The 22,687-nt window shown below is 47.6% G+C and overlaps 1 protein-coding gene across 3 annotated transcripts in view; it reads right to left on the bottom strand.

Annotated features, from left to right (window-relative positions):
• Positions 1–850: 850 nt before the first annotated feature.
• Pde8a (phosphodiesterase 8A) overlaps positions 851–22,687 on the bottom strand; it is a 111,969-nt gene continuing 90,132 nt past the window's right edge. The window contains exons 13-24 of one of the 3 annotated variants that reach the window (XR_003709669.1): positions 20,800–20,870; positions 20,384–20,545; positions 18,975–19,023; positions 18,635–18,770; positions 17,236–17,434; positions 13,673–13,890; positions 11,535–11,664; positions 9,623–9,790; positions 5,109–5,238; positions 4,600–4,712; positions 2,254–2,816; positions 851–2,032 (exon numbers count right to left, since the gene is read on the bottom strand). Coding sequence is in view for 2 of the 3 variants with exons in the window: in XM_028754795.1 (XP_028610628.1) it covers positions 4,606–4,712; positions 5,109–5,238; positions 9,623–9,790; positions 11,535–11,664; positions 13,673–13,890; positions 17,236–17,434; positions 18,635–18,770; positions 18,975–19,023; positions 20,384–20,545; positions 20,800–20,870 (1,370 nt within the window). In the remaining variant the exon portion in view is untranslated. Of the gene's footprint in view, positions 2,033–2,212; positions 2,817–3,568; positions 4,713–5,108; positions 5,239–9,622; positions 9,791–11,534; positions 11,665–13,672; positions 13,891–17,235; positions 17,435–18,634; positions 18,771–18,974; positions 19,024–20,383; positions 20,546–20,799; positions 20,871–22,687 lie in introns of those variants that run through there. The other 2 variants (XM_028754795.1, XM_028754794.1) reach the window with 2 other exon arrangements.

The raw sequence follows: 22,687 nt of genomic DNA, 5'->3' as shown, positions 1-22,687 counted from the left end.
GGATACACGTGTGTGTGGGCACTGGTGAGTGGATACACGTGTGTGTGTGGGCACTGGTGAGTGGATACACGTGTGGGGGGCACTGGTGAGTGGATACACGTGTGTGTGTGGGCACTGGTGAGTGGATACACGTGTGTGTGGGCACTGGTGAGTGGATACACGTGTGTGTGTGTGGGCACTGGTGAGTGGATACACGTGTGTGTGTGGGGGCACTGGTGAGTGGATACCCGTGTGGGGGGGCACTGGTGAGTGGATACACGTGTGTGTGTGGGCACTGGTGAGTGGATACACGTGTGTGTGTGGGCACTGGTGAGTGGATACACGTGTGTGGGGCACTGGTGAGTGGATACACGTGTGTGTGGGCACTGGTGAGTGGATACACGTGTGTGGGGGCACTGGTGAGTGGATACACGTGTGTGTGTGGGCACTGGTGAGTGGATACACGTGTGTGGGGCACTGGTGCCTGAGTGTGGAGGCTTGAGGTTGGAGTTCGGTGCCTTTCTCCATTGCTCACAACATTGTCTATTGAGACAAGGCTTCTCCTTGAATCTGGAGCTTGCCATAGGCTAGTCAGGCTAGTGGCTTGCCCTGCTTCTTGCATGCTGGGATTATAGGCCAGGTCCCCAGACCTGTGGGGTCAGGGGAATTCCAACTCTAGAATTATTATACTTTTGCAAGTGCTTTTCCCCACCATGTGTGCGTGTGCATGTGCAAGAAAACACACCATCACCACCATCATCACTATCTTCATTACCATCATCATCACCATCTTAACAGAGCAAGAGTTAGTTTATTCTAGAGCCCTTTTGAGTGACCGGGGCCTGGGAACACAACTGCAGGTTACCCCAAATTCAAATTTCAACACAGAAGCAGTTTAATGAAGTTTTATAGTTTTACAGAACAAATAAAGTTTAAATTATATCCGAGAACAGGCACAGTGAGATGAGGGAGTTTCTCTCCAGGCCCAGGATGCTGTCCCGTGACATCTTAGCTTTTGGGTTGGTGGCAGCCGGTGGCTTTCTAAGTCAAAGGATCCTAGAAGATATCTCTCATAGTCACAGGATGTTAGTTTAGTTCTGATGCAGGTGGACAAGGAATGACTGTTCTGAGGAGAGAGCTACCCTGGGATACGGCAGTTAGCCTCTGGACCTGTGACATTCCAGGCTACCCCAAGGACTGCAGTTCTACCAGTCAGTGTCTGCAGACACAGCTTCTTTTCAGGAGCTTCCATTCACAAGAACCATCTCCCTACCTCCACGCCCCCCTCCAAATTATTTTTGTCTTCTCATCCCCAGGTATACTAAACAGCCCTATTTTTATTTATGTATGGCTTGTGGAAGGGTACACATGCGTGTAAGTGTTCCTGGAGACCAGAAGGGGGCGTCAGAGCCCCTGGAATTACAGGTGGTTGTTGGTGCGGCGAACTAAATCCTGGTCCCTGGAAGAGCGGTGTGCCCTTGACCACCAAGCCATTTTCCAAGCCCTAACCCTATTTTTAGAAAGCCTGATCGGTCTACCCCCTGGCTGTATAATTTCCACTCTCCTGGACAATGGCACAGAGCCTTGATCTGCCCCGACCCTCCCGCATTCTTCCACCCACAGTGCTGATCTTGGCCCCTGACTGAATGCTATTGCTTCCTGGCGGCTGAGTTTACGTCCTCCCTTCAGATTAAGCAGGGCCCGCTCCACCGGCCAGGAACCCGGCCTTGCAGGTGGGGTTGGAGGCTGTGGAGCGGCGGGGTTGAAGGAAGCCGGAAGGGTGGCGCCGAGAGGCAGGGATGTGCGCGCCTTCCCTGGGACACCAAGGCTGCGGGGTGCAGACCTTTCTGACAGCGGTGGCCGGGGAGCTCTGTTTCCTTGGAGTCTTTCCTTTCTGACTGGAAACCACAGAACAGAGTGCACAGCCTCCGGTGTGACAGTTGTGAGGGCCTCGAGTTTCCTCTGGGCACAGCAGGATGAGACAATTGTTCGCGGATTCAGCCTCTTCCTGGCCTGTGTGAGCTGCCGGCGCTCCACTCCCGGTCCATTGTTTCTGCAGCCACCAGGGAAAAGGCTTCCCTGTGACTCAGCAGCGCTTCTTCCAGCAGCGCCTCTGAAGCAAGTGGGAAGCCAGCTTCCTGCTCCTTCTCCTCTCTCTACCTCTCCGCCAGCCCCCGCCCCCCCCCCGCCCCAACCCCCGTTTGTCCATTTTCCCCTCTTGCTGGATCTGACCTCTAAAGGGCATCTGTAGTGAGCGGTGCTGGTCTGAGTTACCTGAGTTTCCTTTTGAATGCCAGTGTAGCTAAGTGGGTGGGGAGGGGAGCTTTCTTCGATGTTAGGCCGTTTGTCTTTTGGCCACTGAAACTCCCAGCGGCAGCGTCTAGTTCCACTCAAGAGATCTGTCTTTTCCTTTATGCAGTGCTCTAGTGTGGGGGTCTCCTACAGTGCCAAGGCTAAAGGCATAGTTTCCAGTTCGGACTTGGGAGTGGTGGAACTGGATCCTCCGTCCTCAGTCAGCACCCACCGATGTCTCGTCACATGGCGGATGGCTTGGACTGGAACCTCCAGAGCACCGAGCCCAAGCCCCTTTCCTTTGTTTCAGGCATTTGTTACTGTAATGGAAAGCTGACAACACACGTATTCTACTTGGGATTCAGAGTGCCCTTTAAAGCCAAGGGCTGGGTCTGTCAAACTGGACCAGGCTCAAACCTTGCCTTACCTAGTGCATCTTCCCTTTGCTCTTTGTCCTGGATCTCCTAGACTCCAGAGCAGTGGTTCTCAACCGGGGGGTTGCTATGCCTTCGGGACCCTTTCACAGAGGTCACATATCAGATACCCTGCATAACAGATATTTACATTATGATTCATAACAGTAGCAAAATTAACACTTCTGAAGTAGCAACAAAAGTAGCTTTATGTCTGGGAGTCACCACAGCATGAAGAAAGTGTATTACTTTGGGTCACAGTATTGGGAAGGTTGAGAACCACTGCTCTAGAATGTCTGGTGTGGTTCTTTTCTAGATTTTTCCTTTTAAAAACATCTTGTCTGCTGGACAGTGATGGCACACGCCTTTAATCCCAGCCCTTGGGAGGCAGAGGCAGGTGGATTTCTGAGTTCGAGGCCAGCCTGGTCTACAGAGTGAGTTCCAGGACAGCCAGGGCTACACAGAGAAACCCTGTCTCAAACAACAGCAACAACAACAAAACCATCTTGTCTACTTTGTCATTCTCATAGCTTCTTTTAGCTCTTAAAACTGTTAGGCATACTCATCGTGAAGTCCACTCTCACTGTTCTGGCTGGGGCTCGTGTGGTGGACCAGCCTCTTTCTTCTTGGCCCTGGGAAGGGTAAGATGTCTCTCCCTAGCTCAGTTGCAGTTATTTTAGGTCAGGCATCTTCATGCAGGGAAACAGAGCTCGTGTTCTCCTCCACGGTAGAGTCTGAGGTCAAACTAAAGAGCCACCATACTATTCTGGCTCCACAGGACCTTACAAAATTGTTTAGTTGCTAATTTGTTCTACAAAAGAGATGTCTATATCTAATTTAGAAAGATTATTTATTACACAATACAAAGAAATGGCAACAAATGATTTCTTAAAAACAAATAGTTTAATTTCATCCAGAAAAAATACAAGTTTAAAATGAGCCTAATATTTTGACATGTCATTGGATGTCATCTTTATAGTATTAAGCTTCTTCAAAACGTGAGGAGATAGAACCTTTATATTTCTAGACTCAAGTATCCCATGTTAGTTGTAAAATATCAGCTGCTAGGTACCCAGGTTGGCTTTGCTTTTTATAGGGCATATTTTATAGAAATGGTATAAAATGAGGCAGGCTTTTAGAAATTCAATTATAAAATTTTAGGAAAAAAACTGGTCTAATTCATTTTTTTCTCTGAGAAGGCACCTGCAAAACTCATGACAGCTGCTGCTCAGAACCCGGTCTGCACAGACATGGCTTCTCAGTTACATATTAGAGTGAGACTCACTACATAAAGCCTTTCCTACTTATATCAAAGAGAAGAGTTTAACATATTCCATAGTGTGGGGAAAATGCATCATTTTAAAATTCTAAATCTGCATTATGAAAATAAGTCTGTAACCAAATCACACACAAGTCATGAATTTGGTCAAGGCATGTGAAATTGGCTTTGGCTTTGAAGTATTTTTAAATTCATAGAAAACATCAAACATCTAATAAAATAAATAAAACGTAATAATTGGGATAATCAACTGTAAATGTCTTTGCCTCATTTGCTAGTCAGCTTAAGAGAGAAGTCCTGTGCAGCACTGTTCTACAACCAGCGGCTGTGCCTGAGATCTGCTCTGCTGCTCAAGGAGCTAGGACACATGGTCGCTGTCACTGCCAGGAGAGCCATGGGTCACCTCTGCAGGGTCCCGGCTGGGCCTGTGGTAACAGAGTCCATACAAACCACAGTTCTTGGGTGCCTCACTAAAGAGCCTTGCAGCAAGCTATGGCATGAGAGGGTGGCCACAGAAGGTGGACATCCCCGTGTGCTTTCACAGGCTCTGCAGATGAGGGGCGAGCTCTGTCTAACATTGAAAGGGCTAAGAAACTGCAGAGGCCAGGAAGGACAGAGCCCGGGCCCGGCGTGTACCTCACGCTACTCTGGAGGGGGCCGGAGGCTGAGCAGCTTCCTCTCGTCCAGTCCTTTCCAGTACTTGAAGTTGTCATCCAGGTGCTGCATTAGGTCAGGCAGGTCCACAAAGGCTGGCGGGACAGACAGGGACGCCGTGTCTGCAGTGTCGGCACGGCCTTCCTTATGAAAGGTTCAGGCTTGCCCACTTTCTTTCTGGGAATGGAACTTGGGCCTTCTGCCACAGGGCTCTGCCCTGGCCCAGCATTTTAAAAGGGACAGAAGGGAGTCGGCAGTAATGCCAAAGTCTGGGATGACTGGAGTGCAGGGACACCTGTTCTCAGCCCACCCCATCTGCAGGCATCAGCTCTGCAGCGCCTCCCCCAGAGGAGCTGGAGACATCCTTAGGGTCCTCTTCTGGGTACCAATCCTCTGGACTGGCTACCTTCTCTCCATCCTGAAAGTCTAACCCCCACATGCTACTTCCTAACTCGTGGTTGCCCTTAAGGAAGATGTTCTGGGCTCCTTACCATCCCAGGCGTCAAACATGTCTGTGATGAAGTAGTCAATGAAGGAGATCTGAGACTTGGGAATGCTGCAGGTGTTCCTGTCAAAGACTGCCATCACCACAGGCAAGTCGCGCTGTTTCTCTTCGTCGGTCTGTGAAGCAGAACACCCGTGATCTCAGACGTGAGTCCTGGCCTGCCACGGAGCAGCCCCACCCAGAGTACCTGAGACAACCCCGAAGGCTGGCTGGAGAGCCCAGTGTAGCAACAGCCAAGCAAACCAGAGCTGCCAGACAGCGAGCTGTTTCCAGAGTGAAAACCCTTGAGGACATCCCAAACACTCTCAATAGCTGGAAGCTTCCTTGCTAGTGTTCCTCAGGTCAGAGCAGTATCTGGTCACCTACCTCAGGTCCTGTCACTCACTACCCACCATCCTCCAAGCCACAAATGCCCAATGTGCCCACACAGGTGCCAAACATGAGCAGAATCATGGCGCTGTCCCTGGACGGCAGCTACAACTGTGCTGTCTTGTAGGACTATAAATAGACCTATTAACTAGTGGAGAAAATGCAGGAGAAATGCCTCATAAAAGTTTATAAAATCAACAATCTTTCTCAATTGCTTCAAAATTAAAAAAAAAAAAATCTCAGAGAGAACGTTTCTCATTCCTCTTAGAAAGCCTGGTGAGAGAACAACAGGGCCGTAACAACAGTTACACCCTAATAACAACAGAGACTGAAAACAAACCCTACCAGACCGATATCCACGTGGAGACTGATTAAAAAATGTCTAGACAAGATATTGGTACAAATTCAGCATGTGGGAGGAGTTTGGCACAGCTGTGGGTTTCCTGAGTACGGGCGTGCTCACTCCAGGGATCCACTGTGGTACAGAAGGGGAGGGGGGTGTCAGTGAAGCCTTAGTACTCAGGAGGCTGAGGCAGGAGGACTCTGAGTTCAAGGCTTTGGTTACATAGTGAGTTCCAGGACAGCCTGAGCTACCAAATAAGGCAGCTCCAACGGCTGAGCAATTGTTTAGTACACGAGGCCCTGAGTTCAATCCCCAGAACCGAATAAATGAAGCATGGTTGTGCCTTTAAGCCCACTACTGAGGAAGCAGAGGGCAGGAGGGCCAGCCTCAGGTAATGGAGGTCAACACCAGACCGGGGTGGTGGCACGGGTGTAATTTAATCACATAGAAAGCAGGAAGACTGTGAGTTTAATGTTAATAGTGACACTATCTAAAGGAACATAAGTTCTGTATGATCTGAAAGGGTAATCGTATGTTATAAATGTCACGACACAAGAGTTTGTTCATCTGGTCAATAAAGTGGCAGCTGTGCTTTTGATGTTGTTCCATGCTGTCACCAAGAGTTCATCTTGTTAGGTGTTCTGGGGTATGTGTGTGTGCTAATACAATCTCATTTCTAGCTCAGATTATAATGGGACTCAGTTTACACCCGACATGAGCTCCAGCTCCCAGTGCTGGGATTCTGTATGTGCAGATCACAGCTGGCCTCGGCAGTCTGAATTTAAACCTTTCTTCTGTATGTGCTAGAATTTCTTTCTTTTTTTTTTTTTATTTCCCTGATGATGTAAGGTGCTTTTTATGTAATTATTTGCAATTCATACTATGTTTTATGAAATGGCTACTGAAATATTTATTATTTCTAACTGGCTGGCTTGGATTACTACTGTAACATAGTTTCATTATGCACTAAGTTCAGTCCTTTGTCAGAAATGACTTGTATTTCTCACAATGTGTCCTGCTTACTGATTTTTAGCACAATTTTTTTTTTTTTTTTTAGGTTTTTCGAGACAGGGTTTCTCTGTGTAGCCCTGCCTATACTGGAACTCACTCTGTAGACCAGGCTGGCCTCGAACTCAGAAATCCACCTGCCTCTGCCTCCCAAATGCTGGGATTAAAGGCGTGCGCCACCACTGCCCAGCCCAAGGCAACTCTTATACAGGACATCTAATTGGGGCTGGCTGAGTGTCAGCGGTTCAGTCCATTATCACAGCAGGAAGCAAGGCGGCATGAAGGTAGGTGTGGTGCTGGAGAAAGAGCTGTGAATTCTACATCTTGATCCAAAGGCTTCCAGGCGGCTAGGAAGAGGGTCTCAAAGCCCACTCCCACAGGGACACACTTCCTCCAACAAGGCCACACCTCCTAATAGTGCCACTCCCTAGGCCAAGCATGTTCAAACCACCACAATAGTGTCTATCTATTTTCTTTTTGCCATAGCTGTTGCTTTCTGAACCTAAAAGTCTGTCCGTTTCAGAACGACTGGGGAAATTCTGCTGTAGTTTCTCTAGAAGCAGCACGGTTTAGCATTTGCAGTCCAGCTAACAATCCTCCTCGATGCTCTCTTTCCAATGCCAACTTGAAAATCTTGGGAGAGCTCCTTCTAATACATGACCAAGGAATATCTATTTATCCATGTGTTCTTTAAGTTTCTAGCAATGTTTCATGAGGTCTGACCATCTATTAGTACATTTACTCTAAGCAGTTTTTGCCTTTTATTGCTACTTTAAGTTTTAAAATAATAGCAGTGTTTAAGCTTATTTTCTGGTTGTTAGTATATAAAATCCAACTTGATTTTTATATGTTGAGCTTATTGTCCTTTATGCTCTAATAAAATCTAATTATTAGTGCAATGCTATGTATCTTGTGAATTTTTACACACACACACACACACACACACACACACACACCAAAATATAAAAGCAAAATTCCAAAACAAAAAGCCACCAAGTTGTCTACAAATTAAGATGTACTATTTTCTTTTTCTTTTCTTTTTTTTTTTTTTTATACATTGTCCATCCCTTGTGAGCAGAGCAAGGAGTGGGCTTTGGTTCCATTATTTGGACAACAGCATATGGCTAGATGCACCTTATGTGATTTTTTTTTTTTTGAGACAGGGTTTCTCTGTGTAGCCCTGGCTGTCCTGGAACTCACTCTGTAGACCAGGCTAGCCTCGAACTCAGAAATCCGCCTGCCTCTGCCTCCCAAGTGCTGGGATTAAAGGCGTGTGCCACCACTGCCTGGCTTATGTGATGTTTTTAATCCCAGCATCAGGAGCCAAAGGCAAGCCTGATCTCCACAGCAAGTTCTAGACAGCCAGGGCTACACAGAGACCATGTCTCCAACAAAGTAATTTCTTTCTATTCCTAGTCTGCTAAGAGTTCCTGTGACTAAGCTGTCATTTCTATAACTGAAGCAATGATCATAAGATTTTCCTCTATTATTCAAGGGATATAGCAAATTATTAAAATAAGTGACTTTCCTAGTATTCAACCAACCTTGTACTTTTGGGAACAAACCAACTCGGTGATGACACAATATCCTCTAACTAGCATCTGATTCTGCTTCCCTACACTCACATGTTCTTGAGAAGCAGACTGTGTTGCCCATGGCATTACCTGCTGGGCACTGAAAATGGCTAAGGAGTGTGCTGCCCCTTCTTTTCTCATATAATTCACGAGGCTGGCATTGTCTCTGCCATTAACATTTGAATCATCTGTCTTCAGTAAATTCTATCAGTTGCTGACTATGGATGACCTTTGACTCTGCCGATATTAAATGCATACACATTCTGGTTATGGGCCCTTTCCTCATGAGGAAATGATCTGTGTCCGGAAGTACGTGTGTCTGGATGGCTCTGTCTGAACTGGTGCGGCTGCTCTGCTTGTTTATAATGTGCATGTTGCACCTGTGGGGGCCCACTATTCCTCTGTCCTTTTATTTAAAATATTTTTTCTAATACTGTTTCTCTGTATAACCTTGGCTGTCCTGAAACTTGCTTTGTAGACCAGGCTGACCTCAAATTCATAGAGATTTGCCTGCCTCTGCCTCATAAAAGTGTATGGATTAAAGGCAGACCCACAGTTCAGGCCAAGCCCTGCCACTGTTCCAGCCCTGCCCCTCACTGCCCCTCAATGCCCCTCACTGTGCTTATTCAGTCTCTGCATGCGGCCATTCCCACATCTACAAACACTTGAGCAGTTTGTTTTCCTGTATCTCAGGAAGATGTGAGCGACAGTGCTTTTGGGAGAAACCTGCCAACCCAGGGTTCCAAACCCAGCAAAGATGTCCTACAAGAATGAGCACCAAAAAAATGTAACACATTTACAGATAATGAAAAACAGTTTGAGGGCTGGAGAGATGGCTCAGCGGTTAAGAGCACTGACTGCTCTTCCAGAGGTCCTGAGTTCAATTCCCAGCAACCGCACGGTGGCTCACAACCATCTGTAATGGGATCCAATGCCTTCTTCTGGTGTGTCTGAAGACAGCAATGGTATACTCATATAAAACAAACAAACAAACAAATAAATCTTTAAAAAAAAAAGAAAACAATTTGATGACAACTTGTTATCAATAAATGTACAAAATGATAAAATTTCAAAGACAGAATTTCTTTTAGAGTTTTCTTTCCTAGTTTTAAGTTGGTAGCCTCATAGTGTTCCCCACCCCCAGTCTCTGTGTGCATGTGTGTGTGTGTGTGTGTGTTTGTGTGTATTTAAGATTCAGCATCTTACCTGAGAAAAATATTCCTCTGAAATGCGTGCAGCCCACTCGATGCAGTGCTCTAGGGGCCGGCAGGGGTTGGACACATCGGAACACTTAATCATCATTCTCTTGATGAGGGCCCGGCTCTCGGGAGTCTTGAGCATAGCATCTATGTCTTCCAGACTTCTGTCAGTTTCCTGGACCATGAGTGAAGTCAAAGCAATCAGAATGGGCTCTCATGCCCAGCTACCTTCCCAGGGGGCTCTGAGCACAGGAGGGATAGCCAGGAAGGTGAAGACACCAGCAGCAGTGCGCTGTGGATGCTCTGAGCACCGGGTGGCTTCCTCTCTAAAGGAGCGTTCAGCAGGACACAGGGGACACTGGGCCTGGCAAACCCACCTGTCTCTTCCTTGCTGTTCCTTCCCTGTGATTACTTCCTCTCCCAATTGCTCTGGCCTTTCCCTTCTTTTCTATCTCTCCCTATTGGTAAGAACTTAAAGGATGGTTTTGGTTTGGTTTTGTTTTTAGGATATTTACTGAGAAACAAAATGAGTTGGAAAAATAGAATTCTCTCTTCTCACAACAACAGTGGTCTGTGGTCTCCCAGTCCCTGAAGCCAATCCTCAGTGGGCTTTGCGACCGGCATTTTGAGATTCAGCCTTCAGTGAACCCAGACAAGGTTAAGTGACAGTCCCTACACTGCCTCAATATCGATGACATATGAAGGGCACCAAGTCTTTTTTTTTTTTTTTTTTTAAATCTATGCTCACAAAGACTCTGTGGGAAGTACCATTCCTATTACATTAATACACGAGGGCAGGATTCAGAGGGAATGACGTGTCCCAGCAGACCAGACAAATGCAAGCTGTGCTGTGGGGTGCTCGGCTCCTCCTGTGCTACACTGACCTGAGCCTGAGCTCTACTGTCCTATGGACAAGGAACCGGTGCAGAAGGATGACGGGAATGACACCTGCTCCATGGCAGGCATCTCTTGCCGGCATGACGTCCACGTCACCTTTCCTAGGAAGTTGGGGACTCCATATTCCAAATCCAGAAATGTGCAGTAACAATACTGTCGCTCTGGTGATCTCAACAGAAGCTCCTTCCCAGCCCAACCCCTCTGCCAGGACAGCTGCTGCCACCGTGGACACACTCATGAGAGTAGCTGTTAGGAGCACCCTAGGAGCCAGGGTGGCCGTGCACACCACACCCTCCACCCCAGCAGCTGGGAGGCACAGACAGGCACATCTCTGTGAGTATGAGGACAGCCTGGTCTACATATTGAATTCCAAGTCAGCCAGGGCTACATAGTTAGAGACTGTCAAAAAGAAGGAAAGAAGGAAAGAAGGAAGGAAGGAAGGAAGGAAGGAAGGAAGGAAGGAAGGAAGGAAGGGAGGGAGGGAGGGAGGGAGGGAGGGAGGGAAAGAAAAAAAGATGAGTCCTCTTGGGCTCCAACTGGCCCTAGACTACTCAAAGGGAGGGACATTTTGAGACAGCACAAGAACGGCCAGCGTGAAGACTCTAGCTTACATGCCTAGTTGCATGTTTTCGTTTTCTTCCTGCCAGAGTTTTGCATGTTAGTGATTTTTTTTAAACCAATGAAAAAGAAATTCGCCAAGCCCAATGCTCGCTCCTCTAACCCAGCACCTGAGAGTTAAGATGATCTAAGAGTCCTTAGCCAGCCTGGGTTACAGAGTGATGGCCTGCTTCAAGATAGGTAGGTAGGTAGATGATAAATGATAGTTAGATAAATTATAGATTTGATACATGACTGATAGATCAGATAGATAAGAAAACAAACAAACCATCAAATCAAATGAAAGACAGGAAAGAAAATGAAAAATCCATTTCAGCCTGCCCACCAAGCGCTGCTATCTGAGATTTCACAGCACTGGTGAGTGAGATGCCCAGATGCACGGCTGCAGAATCAGCTCCTCTCACCTCATTTTCTTTAGCTGTCAAAGGCTTGTTGATGCTGTTGATAAACTTGTTAACATGTTCAAAGTGCTTTGTCATTTCCGTGGCTAGGACCATGTCAATAATACTCTGGCGTAGTGTCCGGTAGTCATTCCTGTTTCAGACGACAGAGAGGCTGCTGCAGGTTACTGATTCAGACCCGGAGGCTCTCCCACACACAGCCTGTTTCTCGGGGAGCATGCCTGCTGTAGCTGTCAGTCTAGTACCACTGGAAGTCACACTTCCTACATCACCAGATGGAAGCTAACGATCGGCTAACAGGCAGGATACTATAGCGTCGTCGTAGCCTAGTGATAACTCTGCAGTACAACTCACACAGTTCTCAGGTTGTAACGGGGATGAACAAAGACCTTTCCCTGTCTTCCTCCCTCACTGCAGGACACACTGTGTAGCTCAGGATGACTTCAAACTCTTGACCTTCTTGTATGAGACTTCTAAGGGCTGGGATAATCGGTGTATGCCACTGCTCCAAGCAGGACTATTCTCTTTATTCCCACGATCTCCACTCGCTAACAACTCACCCTGGATGGAGGTCCTTCGAGATCCAGAGGACCGTGAGGGCAGGCCTTCTCATAGCCTTTCCATTAACTCTTGTTTTTATTTTTTTATTTTGATACTCTCAAGTCTTACTTTTTGAGAAGATGGTCCATATAATTTAAAAGAGTATGAAACGGACTCTGTAGCCCCGCCTTCCCTGCGGTCCTCCTTTCTCTGGACACATCCAAAGTCAGTGGGGTCTTCAACTGGCTAGTTCTATGTCAACTTGATACAAGCTAGGGCATTTTCCAAGAGGAAACTTTAACTGAGAAAACGTCCCTCCAGATTGGCCTGTGGGCAAGCCTACTGGGCATTTTCTTTTTTCTTGTTTTTTTGTTTTGTTTTGTTTTGTTTTTTTGGTTTTGGTTTCGAGACAGGGTTTCTCTGTGTAGCCCTGGCTGTCCTGGAACTCACTCTGTAGACCAGGCTGGCCTCGAGGACATTTTATTGATTGGTGTTTTATTTGGGGGGGGGTGCAGCTCACGATGGCCAGTGCCATCCCTGGGTAGCTGGCCCTAGGTGCTAAAGAAAGCACCCTGAGCAGGCTGTGAGCAGTGCCCCTCCATGGCCTCTGCTTCAGGCTCCTGCCCCGACTTCCCTCCCTCAGCAATGGACTGTTACCTGCCTGTGTAAGATGAAATAAATCCTTTCTTCTCCATGTTGTTTTTGGTCATGATATTTTAAAACTCGCTAGGGTAATGGAGGTCCTAGCAAAGACAGGTCTTACACATTTTCCATATGTAAAGTGTGTATTTACAGGCACATATGAATCAAACTTATTAAGCCCACCTCTGGGATTCTCAGATACAATACAAAGCAGCTCTGTGAAATCAAGACACTCTTTTTAAAATCCTATAGAAAAATTTCCTTTGAAATCCAAATTAAAGTATCTCTCACTATGTCCTTTTCTCTCTTCAGTGAAGCTCTGCTATGTATCAGGCACTGAGCTAAACATGAAGGGTAAACTGAGTAACAAAGGCACAGGTCCGCCTGAGCCTCTGCAGTGTTTAAGAACCTGAGCTGGGTGAGGTGCTGACTGTAATCTTAGCACCTGTGGAGCTTCGGCAGGAGGGCTTCAAGTTCATGCCAGCCCAGCTCGAGACAGCTGACTGGACATCAAACATTAGCTTGGGGATAGAACTAAAAGTCTTGTACGTGCTAGGCGAGTGGTATACCTCTGAGCCATGGGACACGTGCTGAAGAACTTGTGACTGGGGGAAAGCCTCCTCAGGGGAGCGGCTTGTAAACACACAATGACAAGCGTGTGCTGTGTGCAGAAGGCCATGAGCAGTGTGCCAGGGAGATGTGTAGGTCAACCTGGGCAAGATCCTGCCTCAAAACAGAATTATAAAAGGGCTGCAGACAGAGCTCAATAGCGTGCAGACAGAGCGTGCCCCGCATGCTCGAGGCCTTCCACTCATCTCCAGTACGGGGTGCAGGATGGGTCAGCATTGGGGTGTGAGGACAGTGTGGGTAATGGAGGTGTTTGGGTGTGGATGGTCCATGCACATTTGCCTACAGCCTCTTCTCTGGTGAGCTGTAGAGTGAACAGTTTCTGTTCTCACCTCTCCATGTTTTTAAAGATGTTGCATTTGTCATTTTCAAGCGTCAGCTGGAAGGCCAGTGCCGCATGGTGGCTCTCCAGCACAGCAGTGTCATTGTACAGCACGGCCAGTTCGTTCCCCGCATTGCAGAGGAAGGAGTTGGTCCTCCCAGGGTGATCCACATCGTGGATGGCAGCAGCAATGAGGGCAGCAGCCTCGTCAATGCGATCTAGAGTTTCCTGAAAACAAGAACTTCATTGAAAGCCAGTGTCTGCGACACCCAGACAAGCCTTCACCAGAGGCTGCCTCTGCTCCGTTACTTGGACAGTTTCTCTGATTCCTGAGAGAATCGCGTTGTCTGAGCAGACCCTGCCTTCCCTCCTCTTGTGGTTCTCTGCTTGGCTGACAGAACAACTCACTGACCTTCAGTCTCACATAACACACAGGGGTTTGCTGCTGGCCTTTCTCCAGACCCACCACAAACAAGCCCAGAGACAGTTAAAATAAATAACCCAAAACGAACACTGCTTACATCAATTGGGAGTTAGTTTACTTCTCCTTCTCCTCCTTTTTGGTGCTAGCTTGTTTAGCTGACATAAGGTGTGACTCCTTCCTATCCTTATTAGACACAGAGCCTCTCCAAGGATCTAAGGCTAGCCTTGAACTCCTGTTCTAACCTTACCTTTCTGAAGTTATGATTACAGGGATACATTGGTAGACCAGCTAGTTTTCTTCTACTTTTATAAATTTATATACACTTAAAAACAAACTATCAGCTTCTATATTTTTGAGTTAATATAGACGTGGGAATATTTTTCTATCATTTACTTTTTCAAATGTATGTGTCACTACTGTTCTCCTTATTTCTAGTTTTGGTAATCTGTTGTCTTAATTCCAAAAGCCATTGTGGGCTATCACTGGCTTGCCACGACCTCACAATGTAGCCTATGATAGCCTTGAACTTCTGGAGTTCTTGTCAAGTGCTGGGATTACAGGCATAGATCACGCTCAGCTTTCATGTGCGCTTGCGTGTGTGTGTGTGTGTGTGTGTGTGCGCGTGCATGTGTAGGTTGTGTGCATGTGTACATGTACGTGAATGAGTGTAAACACGAGTGTTCATGCCCATGCATCCATGCATGTGGAGGCCAGAGGCCAACCTCAGATGTTTATCACGAGCATCTACCTATTCTTTGGGGACACAGTTCCCTCCCTGGGACCTGGGGCTCTATGGCAAGGTGAGGCTGGCTGGCTTGTGAGCCCCAGGAATCTACCTGTGCTGGCCTTTGCGGTGCTGGGATTACAAGCATGGACCACACCTCAAGCCCAAATTTTGTCTGTGAATGCTTTTCTGGCTAAGCTATCTCCCAGACAGACCATTCTATAGGTTTGATAGACTTTTCATTTTATTTCAAAATTTATCCAAGCACATGGCTACTCAAATGCGAGCTCATCAGGGATGACCCAATGAATGTGACAAACTGGACGGAGAAAAGCCCACGAGGCCTTAACCCTGCACAGAAACCATAGGCAACCGAGGAAAGCCGGGAGCAAGGGGTGTGGTCTGCCCGTGGGGAGAGCACATCAATTGGTGGTCCCATGCTTAATGGTCAGCCCTGAAAACATGAATACAAGTTACATTATATGAACTCAACAGGTAATATTTAGAAGCATAGACGCATATGCAAATACATGTATGTATGTAATAAAAACTGGCGGAAAAAGAGGCCGTGGAGTTGAAGGAGAACAGAGATGGTAATAAGGGAAGGCTTGGAGCTGAGCGAAGGTAGAAATGTTATAATTATACTCAAAAAAAAAAAAAAAAAGCCAGAGCCTGGAACGGTGGCCACACCTGTAACCCCAACCCTTGGAACACACAGGCAGCTGGATCTCTGAGCTTAAGACCGACCTGGTCCATCTAATGAGACTGTGTCTCAAAAAATTTTTTTCAAAAGCCATCTGTCATTTCTTTTTCCTTTCTTTGGGAGCTAGCACTAGGAGGATCTGAGACCAGCCTCCACAACACAGTGAATTCAAGGCCAGTCTCAGTTACACAAGATCAAGATCCTATCTCAAAATACCTACTGTTTTAGGCCCGCTTAGAATATATTTGTTCAAAGCAACAACAAACTCTAGCAAAAATTGTCCCTTTAACCCAGACACCCACCCCCAACACACACCCGCACCCTCCCTGGCCACCTGTCTCTGCTCAAGGAAACCATCTTCTCTCCCCATTCTTATCCCACCTTTGGTCTTGGTATTGATCTTTAAAATATAAAGGAACTGGGCTCGAGCTCAGTGCTACCACTTGCCCAGCAAGTACACGGCCTGGGCTTGACGCTGTCATCGAGGTCAGTGCTACCACTTGCCCAGCAAGCACACGGCCTGGGCTTGACGCTGTCATGGTTTTTCTTTCATTGCTGTGATAAAACACTGACCAACACCATCTTGGGAGCAAGGGAGTGTACAGATAGATATTTGAGAGAAGCCAAGGCTGGAACTTGAAGCAGACACTACAGAGAAACACTGACTATTGGCTTGCTCAGCCTGCTTTTTATATACCTCAGGACTACTTGTGCGGGGTGGCTCCACCCAGTGGGCTGGGCCCTCCCATGTCAATCATTAATCAAGAAAATGCCCCCATTCATGCTAACTGGACAATCTGATGTTCCTTCTTTCCACATGACCTTAATTCATGTCAAGCTGACAAAAACTAACTGGTAAAAACGCCCAACTCCATATTAAAAACAACAAAAAATTGGTGGTATCACAGAAGGACCCAGAAGAGTCAGATCAAAGAGGTCCAACCCTCATGGGGAGCACTCATCAGTGCTGGCCCTGCCATGTGCCGGGCAGCCTCCATGTTGTTTCCCACACACAAGTCCCATGGTGATAAGATTATGTGGGATCACGGTGGATGGGCCTGGTCCTGTGTGGCTGTAGCCATTCTTGGTCCCAGACAAACGCTTCAGACACTGAAGTGGTCTAGTGTGAGCTGAGTGGTTTGCCTGCGTGTCCTAGGCACAGGGAGGGAAGAAGAAAGGGGAGTTCGTCATAGGAGTGTGTCTCAAGAGCCTCGGCAGCCATAATGTCTGAAGCTTGAGTCCCTGTGGAGAAGGAGGCTGCTCACGCAGTCCTGTTCAGACTGCTGCTCTGGAAAGAACACAATGGCAGCTCTGTGCAAATGCTGCAGAGGGACCAGGAGAGGAGTGACCTCTGGGGAGGAAAAGGAGAAGCTATGTCTGAGTCAGACGGTTAGCCGGGGAGGGGCTGAGGAGCGGGGCAGGAAGGGTCAGGGCACACAGCACAGGTGAGGGTCCTAAAAGAGGTTCAGCATGCCCTTAGGTTCAAACTGAAACCCCTCTCCTCCAAAGTCACAGCCCTGTTCTGTCTTTGTTGGCTTTCTCCCCAAGGACTCATAGAGTGGCAGAGACTGCACATTCATCTATCAGCTGGTTTCCTTGTGTGGCACGCCGCACAAGTGAGGACTAAGTGGTCATATTACCATGCAGGGAGGGCAGCTAAGGCAGAAGCCCCCGCCTCTGCCTACCGGTGCTGTTAACTGAGAAGCACACACATTAGCTTACCTTTATTTTGTCTCTGGAAAGGAAATACGCGGTGGCGTGAAGCACATCTGCAGCGTGTGTGGAATTGTGGTAGGGGTTAGAAGAATGGTAATTGGTCTCAATAATTTGAAACCATGATCTCAGCGTTGCCTCAGAACACTGTAAGAATTCACACATTCCAAAACGAGCAAATATTTTGAGACCTAGATAAATCAGAGGCCTACAAACAAAAACATGCACGATACAAATCAGAGCAAAGAACCAGTCACGTGAGCTCTAAAACAACTCAGGTAAAACACGTCCACTGCAGCCACACTGCAGAGCACCAGGCCACTCATCTGCACTGCTGGGTGCCACCGGCCTGGCTGCGCTGCATCCCACGTGGGCCGGAGGCCTCACGACACTTTCTTCCTGCCGTAGCTTTCTCTAGGCATCTTGATTTGCTGGGGTGAAGTTCCCACCCTGCTTGCTTGAGTGGAACCCTCAGAACCATGCCTTTCCTGGATTAAACATGCTACTGTAATCCCATCCTCAAGTGCTACTCACACCCTACCGAGAGGAAGCACCACCAAAGTGACTATAAACCAGACGGAGATACCCGTCAGGTGACAGATCACCTCAACAATTTGAAGGTGGGTGGTATACTCTAAAGGAGTTGACCCTGAGACAGTGACCAGCTGCTGGCAAGCAAGGCCTTCCTTAGACGACACTCAGATTGGCTGGCTTGGCTCAGAAGGTTGAGAAATCAGCCCCACAGAAGCCATCTCAGAGGTCATCCCAGTACTCAACCTGGCCTGCCGTACACACTTTCGAAGATGTGATGGTTCTGGAATGTAGACCAGGGCTCAGGGACTCACTTGTTATGGGGTATGCCTAACCCTGCCTGGCTGTGTCAACTGGGAGTCTCGGTGAGACCTGGTGAATCACCCCGCAGCTCAGCAGAGTCACCTCTCCCAAAGCGGGACGGCACCCCTGGCTGGCACTGGCCGTGGACGCCCAGTCCTATGGACTGAGACCCTGTGGTTAACAGCTTTCACTCCTCAAACCCAAACTCCCAGTCCGCAACCATAAGCCAACAAACATAACTAGGGTGGAGTCTCTGTGTGGACCACCAACATGGCAACCAAGATTTGAGGCTAGTTTTATCAAATGTGTAACTAATCATATTGGTTCTATGTTTTGGGGCAGAAGACTCTTTGTTGCTACCACATACTGGAGAAATTAGGACTTAGTCACAGGAAAACCTGCTATTTAAGGAAGCCATCATAGCTAGGCAAACTCTGCCTGGGGCCTACTGACTCAACTTGAAGCCCCACTCCTCCTTCCTCAGCCTCTGTCCCCACCCAGGGAATGGCTCTGCACATACTCGTGCTGCCCGGGCAGCTCCCTGTCCAGGCCCCAGCAAACAAGCTTCTCGTACCTATGTTGGGTTGCCGCTTCCAGCTCAAAGATGTCAAAGTCCCATTGCTCTTCATTTTCTATGGCCAGGGCAATCTGTGGTGGGATATCATGGAGGGAGATGGGGGCGACCATGTTGCTGGAGGATGGCTGAAAGTCTGCAAAGTGAGAGAATTGGGAAAACAACATTAACAGGTCCATGGCATTTGGTGTTTGGGGTAGGCTGTGCTGTATCAGAAATGGCTGCTTTGTTTCTGAGGCTTCACGGCATACCCAGAGTTACTGATGAGAACATCATTTCATCTGGACCATAGTGTTACAGATGTTACAGATGTCTAAGAGATTAAAAACAGAGAACTTACTCTTTGTTGCAAGAACATACTCATTTCCTGAAAACCTTCGTAAGCCATCCTAGTGAAAATTAAGGAGACAAGAAAGAGCATGGTCACACGGTCTTCCTTCCTAACTGCACAGCCCAGACAGTCCGCCCCAGAGGACAGTCCAGGACAGCCCAGTGCAAGGCTGCCCAGTCTCGCAGACTGACCACTGTGGCTAACTCCAAATTTAGTCATTTCCTGGGTGCTGGACTCTACTTCTGGAACCAAGGCTCAGGCAGGATGACCAACAGGCCTGCCTCATTCCAGGACCAACTACTGCCCTAGTGACAACCACCCTGCACCCTCAGGTCCCCCATTTTCTTCTCAGCTGTCTCAGGAACACTTCTCTCTTACCTTCTAAGCGGACCCTTCCCTCACTCCTGAGGACGAGACTAATCACTCGGTACCCTGTCTGCTCTCGTGGTACCATCTCTCCCCTACCTTCCCCATGCTCACCCCTGACCAGAGTTAGAGGCTGGCACTGGGACCCTACCTTCTAGAACTCACTGCCCACGTGACTTCAGACAGAGCAAAGCTGGGAGGGAGCAACTTTTATTTCTAACTGAGATGGCTGGCAGAACAATGGGATTTGTCTTCCCTTGTGAGAGTACTCTGCACTGGCTGAGGTGGTGCCTGGGCTCCTCAAGAGTCTCCATGTAGTGACACACCCTTAATGCCTTCTTCCCGAAACTGTTAGCCAAAGGCTAGTGGGGAGCTCTCTGGGGATGTGATGCTGTGCCCCTGGCCCTTTTTAAACACATAAGGCAGGAAATGGCTCCCACTCTGCAGGTCACCTTGTCGCATTCTGTTGAAGGTGTGTGGTGTTTGTTTGCGTTGTTGGCTCCATTTTGTGCTGGAGATAGAACTCGAGGGTTTGTACCCTACCACTGTGTGACACCCTTTTGTTTTTCTTTTTCCCAGATTTAAAAATCTTTAAGACAAACTGGGTATGGTAGTGTACACACTTTAACTTAGCACTCAGGGGGTAGAGGCAGGTGATCTCTACGAGTTCAGGCCAGCCTGGTTCATCTAGTAAGTTCCAGGACAGCAAAGGCTGCATAGTGAAACCCTGCCACAAACAAACAAATAAAACTCTTCACTACAACTGAGATGTCTTAAATAAACGACTTGTACCACCCTAAGTGACACTGGGGAGCGGGATCAGTGGACTGTCTGAACACTGTTCCTTCTGCTACTCCAGGCCGGGGCTTCCCTGGAGGCCAGCAGCAGGCAGCCCCTTAATCCAAGCACAGCGGAATACAAACCATGGAGAAGATGTGTTTCACTGAGCCTACATAGGTGCTCTGCTTGCCTTTTTAAAGCCCCGTTCAGACAATCTCTGAGAAAACAAACAGGAACAGACAGGCTACAGTAGCCTGGGCAAATAGACTTACGGACATTAGGCCCCCAACAAGGTCGGTGGCGTGAGGGTCATCTTCAGCATTAAACTGCGGTGAGTACAACTCAGTGGTTCTCAGAATATCCAGCACGCGGTTCAAGGCTTCTGTCACAGGCATAGGACTGTTTTCCTGGGCAGCGTTGATAATATTGATTACCTACATCATGGAAATAGAAGTCTTGAGTTTTGTAACCTTCAAAACACAGAGCAGTCAAGAGTCAGGTTGACAACAGTCTGTGACTGTGCCACCATGTTAATCTTCGGTATCCATCTTTCTCTGTCTCTGTCACCTATCCTTTGCTCAGAGCAGACAATATTATACAACTGAAAGAACACTCTTATTGTTGATTTTCTGTCAGAGAAACAGTTTTCTGGGGGTACCTGGGGCCTGCGTACTCAGTGAAGACCAACCTTGGTGATAGGTGCTTCAATCATCATAGAATGTATCCGGGCCAAGGAGGAATGTCTTCTCTGATTGGAAACTGTGGAGAAAGGAGTAAGAAGTCAAGGTGCGCCCAACCTTGGGCTTCATGCCCTCCCTTCTCCAGCACCAGTGTGCTCAGCTGCATACACAGGCACAGAAGTAACTGCACACTGTCTGAGCTCCCCTGGGCTCTGCAGAGCGCTCTGCCTCCTTCACTTCTAGGTGCTAGGATGCACATATGACTCCATGGACTGAACATCTGATGTCACATGTCAGAAGACAGAGGGAACAGTTTGGCAAGTCAAGGCCAAACAACCCCTTCTTGTGTCTACAACAATAAGGCCTCAGTTATGCCTCTTGCTGTTCCCCAGGAGTCAAGATGTTCTGAAAGACAGCTCCATACCATATAAGGTAGGAGCACTGGATTAAGCCTTATCAATTAATTTCTGGTTCAAATTCCCAAGGTTCCCTCTAGTGCTTTCTTCTGGTGTTTAATCTAGGCTAATCAGGCACTACCACCACAGCCAGGTTCTTTTGCTCATGTCCAGGCATGGCTCCTCTGGAAGCCCAGACAGTATACAGGCAGGAAAAGGATGCTCCCAGAGTCCCATGTCTCGAGAACACCCCACTGTCATGGTTCCAAAAGGCCAGAAAGGATTAGAGACTGTCCAAAAATATGGTGACTCAGCCTCAACTGGCCATCAAAGAAACAGACCCAAAGAGATATATTGGCCAAGGATAACCACACCAGGAAGCCTCAAATGCTGTCAGTTTGGAGGACCAACAGAACTTAATCTAATTTTAGTAACTAGCGTATGGCTACTAACATTACATTTTACACAATAAAGTCACTAAACAAAATCCCCAACTATGTTATCACTGTCAGAAAAGGATTTGGTCTTATTTAGGAATATAGTAAAAGTGCTTATCAGGATAAACACAGAGGGTAGTGAACGGCAGGCATTGTCCCCTTGAAATTTTCTAAGAGGGATTTTGTTTTGTTTGTTTTGTTTTGTTTTGTTTTGTTTCGAGACAGGGTTTCTCTGTGTAGTCCTGGCTGTCCTGGAACTCAGAAATCCGCCTGCCTCTGCCTCCCAAGTGCTGGGATTAAAGGCGTGTGCCACCACCACCCGGCCTAAGAGGGATTTTTTAAGAATGTAAAGTAAAATGTGTTAACTAGCTTGATTTAGTCACTTCACAATATGTACATAGTCTTACATAGTCTAAAATAGCATGTTGTCTATGATAAATATACACAATTCTAAAATTTGTCGACTAAAAGAAAATTTTATTTTAAAAATAATTTGAAAAATCAAATAGCATAAATACAATGAAGAGATAAATAAAAGATACAAAAATGTCTATGTAAACAGAGGGCTCTGAAGAATCTGCAAATGCACTCACTGTTCTGTTCTTAGAGTCAGTAAATAAGTCCACCAAGTTACTGAGTAAAAGCCAATATACTAACGCCCGTTGCATCTCTATATACTGATGTCACCTAGTTAGAAGTAGGAGGAGTTTTCTGTGCAGGGGAGCTCACAAGGCGGAGCCCTAGCTGAGGAGCTGCTACAGTTGACGGGAAGGGAGAACGGAGTGAGGTCTGGCAAGTCACCCTGCTTCACTGACCATGGAGATGCAGCCAGCACTAAACGGACTCAGAGGCGTCAATAAAAGAAAAAGAGGGACATGAAGTTGGGAGGAGACATAGTAGGAGAGGGGCACGGTGAGAGAGGGGCACGGTGGGAGAGGGGCACGGTGAGACAGGGGCACAGTGGGAGAAGGGGCACGGTGGGAGAGGGGCACGGTGAGACAGGGGCACGGTGGGAGAAGGGGCACGGTGGGAGAGGGGCACAGTGGGAGAGGGGCACGGTGGGA

This window comes from Grammomys surdaster, unplaced genomic scaffold (assembly GCF_004785775.1).
Source record: "Grammomys surdaster isolate TR1022 unplaced genomic scaffold, NIH_TR_1.0 126036, whole genome shotgun sequence".
Lineage (NCBI taxonomy): Eukaryota > Metazoa > Chordata > Mammalia > Rodentia > Muridae > Grammomys > Grammomys surdaster.
The sequence above is the reverse complement of the archived record's forward strand: the minus strand, read 5'-3'. Positions and strand labels throughout refer to the sequence as shown.